Below are 2384 nucleotides of genomic sequence, written 5' to 3' on the forward strand. Positions count from 1 at the left end.
TGTGTCTGTGCGGTAGATTCATGCTTATACCCACAAAGTAATGACATCACGGACAGAATTGCCCATACAAGGAGATAATTATTATGCACGTGTGTCATGTTTGCACCGCTCACTTTGCACTTATGTGATTTCTTTCTTCTTCTTTTTTCTTTTTTTAATCTTGTAAAAATGTGTAATTGTATCATTTATAAAATCATCATCTCTTCTGGAGGTCCCTGGCACAACATATTTTGAGAGAAGGTCCGCTGCGAAATATATATTATATTATATAGGTATGTTTGTATATTCATTTGGGGGTCCTTGACATGAAAAAGGTTTGAGAGCCCCTGATCTACAGTTCAGGGACGTGCAGAGAATGTTAGAGAGGCAGGGGCTGACATCTCTAAAAGGGCCTTTTTGTGAAAATAGCGAAAACAGCCGACCTCCCAAGCTCCCAAGTGACCTCCAAGCTTGTGAGCTTGGAGGTCGGCTATTTCGGTGCTTGATACCACACTGAACTAAGGATTATCACGTCAATACTGGAAATGTGGCATACGCCGGCATGGATTTCTACACAGAGAGGGCAATTCTTTCAACATAAGATCCTGCATTCAAGTTCAGGAGAGTTTGGACAAGGCAATTCTCTTGAATGCTGCTTTCGGGTATGGGGCTGTTAAGTATGACATCATTTTGTAGGCAGAGGATAATTTCTGCCCCCAGTTTCCGTGAATCTTTTTACTATTTTTACTATTTACACATTTTTCTTCTCTTTGTTGTTGAAAGGAAAGTGTTAGAATTATACTTTAATCGTTATTTTTTAGTCGTTGTTTTTTGAAATAGCGAGGGACAGAAAATGCTCTGGGGGCAGATTCTCCTCTGCCTACAAAATGATGTCACGACTTAAAAGCCCCATGGCATGGAAAGGGGGCATATACATTTCTTTCGCCATAGTAAAATTGCATTCATGGTCTGAGGGCACTTTTTACAGACAGATAAAAGGGCAAGGGCTCAAGCCCCCCTTTGATGTCTATGTGTGCACGTGCCTGCTACAGTTTTTTTTTTTAGATTAGTTTTTTGGGCTTTTTATGCCTTTATTTGATAGGACAGTAGGCTGACAGGAAATGGGGAGAAAGATGGGGAATGACATGTGGCAAAGGTCATCCGGATCAGGAATCGAACCGGTGACGCCAGCAGGCATCATAGCCTAGTATGCGGTACGCGCCTTGACCACTAGGCCAGCGGACGCCCCCAATGCCTGCTACAGTTTGAAGGCCAGCGCGAGGCCATCTCCCACGGTGAGCACGCTGAGGTTGATTCTCGCGTCGCGGTGGAGCTTTTTGTTGAGCTTGTCGATGGCCTGCGTCTCCGCGTCGTCGGGCGCCGGATTCACCACCTTCCCGCTCCACAGCACGTTATCGATGGCAATGACCCCTCCGCTCCTCACCAGCTGCAGAGACCTCTCATAGTAGTTATCGTAGTTGACCTTGTCCGCGTCGATGAAGACAAAGTCGAACGTCCCGGCCTCCCCGGCCGCTATGAGGTCGTCCAGGGTCTGCGACGCCGGCTGTATGTGCAACCTGATCTTGTGGTCCACGCCCGCCTCCTGCCAGAACGGTCGGCCGATGTTGGCGGTGTCTTCGTTGACGTCGCAGGCCACCAGGACCCCGTCCGCTGGCAGAGCCAGCGCCACGTTCAGAGCGTTGTAACCGGTGTAAACGCCGATCTCTATCGCCTTCCTGGCTCGTATCAGTCTCGCAAGGTTAGCCATGAGCTGTGACTGCTCGCCGCTGACCATAATGGAATTCCAGGGATCCTGCATCGTCCTCAGCCGGAGGTCCTTCAGAGCCGGATGTTCTCTCATTGAATGAGTACGGACGTACTGCAGGAGTGGATGGTCCTTGGCCCCGGCATGACTCTTGAATATATCCAATATATCCATGGAATATGTGGATGTTTTCCCAATGTAATAACCAGCTGCAAACATGCATGTAGCTCCTAGTGTGACGGATCCGACCAATGCCACTTTGGAAATATCATGGAAAGACATTGTGACAACTACCCGTGGCTCTATCGACACAGCACCAAACTAGCAGACCAAGAAAACAGCCTTAGTAGACCGGGGACAACTAAGTTCAAGCTAAGTGCTTAAAGGACGATACTGGTCTGGCTAAGCCGGGCTCGTTATTTACTATATAAAGTACAAGCTGTGGTGGGTGGGCGGTGTCTGTGGCGAGCCTACGCAGATATGCCCATATACGGACTGGACTTTTGTGATGCGTTGTCGACGCAATAACCCAGTCAATGGTTCATGCCTTATTGTCAGTCCGAATATGGACATGCCCCGCGCCGACGCAAATCGGCACGTCAAGCCCATATATGGAGATACCCGTGGTTGTGTGTTCTTG

The 2384-nt window shown here is 48.3% G+C and overlaps 1 protein-coding gene across 1 annotated transcript; it reads right to left on the minus strand.

Annotated features, from left to right (window-relative positions):
- Positions 1–1237: 1237 nt before the first annotated feature.
- LOC308289610 (catechol O-methyltransferase domain-containing protein 1-like) lies at positions 1238–2026 on the minus strand (the record flags this gene model as incomplete). Its single annotated transcript, XM_080731345.1, has 1 exon — positions 1238–2026. The coding sequence occupies one exon, from the start codon at positions 2024–2026 to the stop codon at positions 1238–1240; it is 789 nt and encodes a 262-aa protein (XP_080587471.1).
- Between the last annotated feature and the right edge of the window lie 358 nt (positions 2027–2384).

This window comes from Nannobrachium achirus (assembly GCF_963921795.1).
Source record: "Nannobrachium achirus genome assembly, chromosome: 8".
Taxonomy (NCBI): domain Eukaryota; kingdom Metazoa; phylum Chordata; class Actinopteri; order Myctophiformes; family Myctophidae; genus Nannobrachium; species Nannobrachium achirus.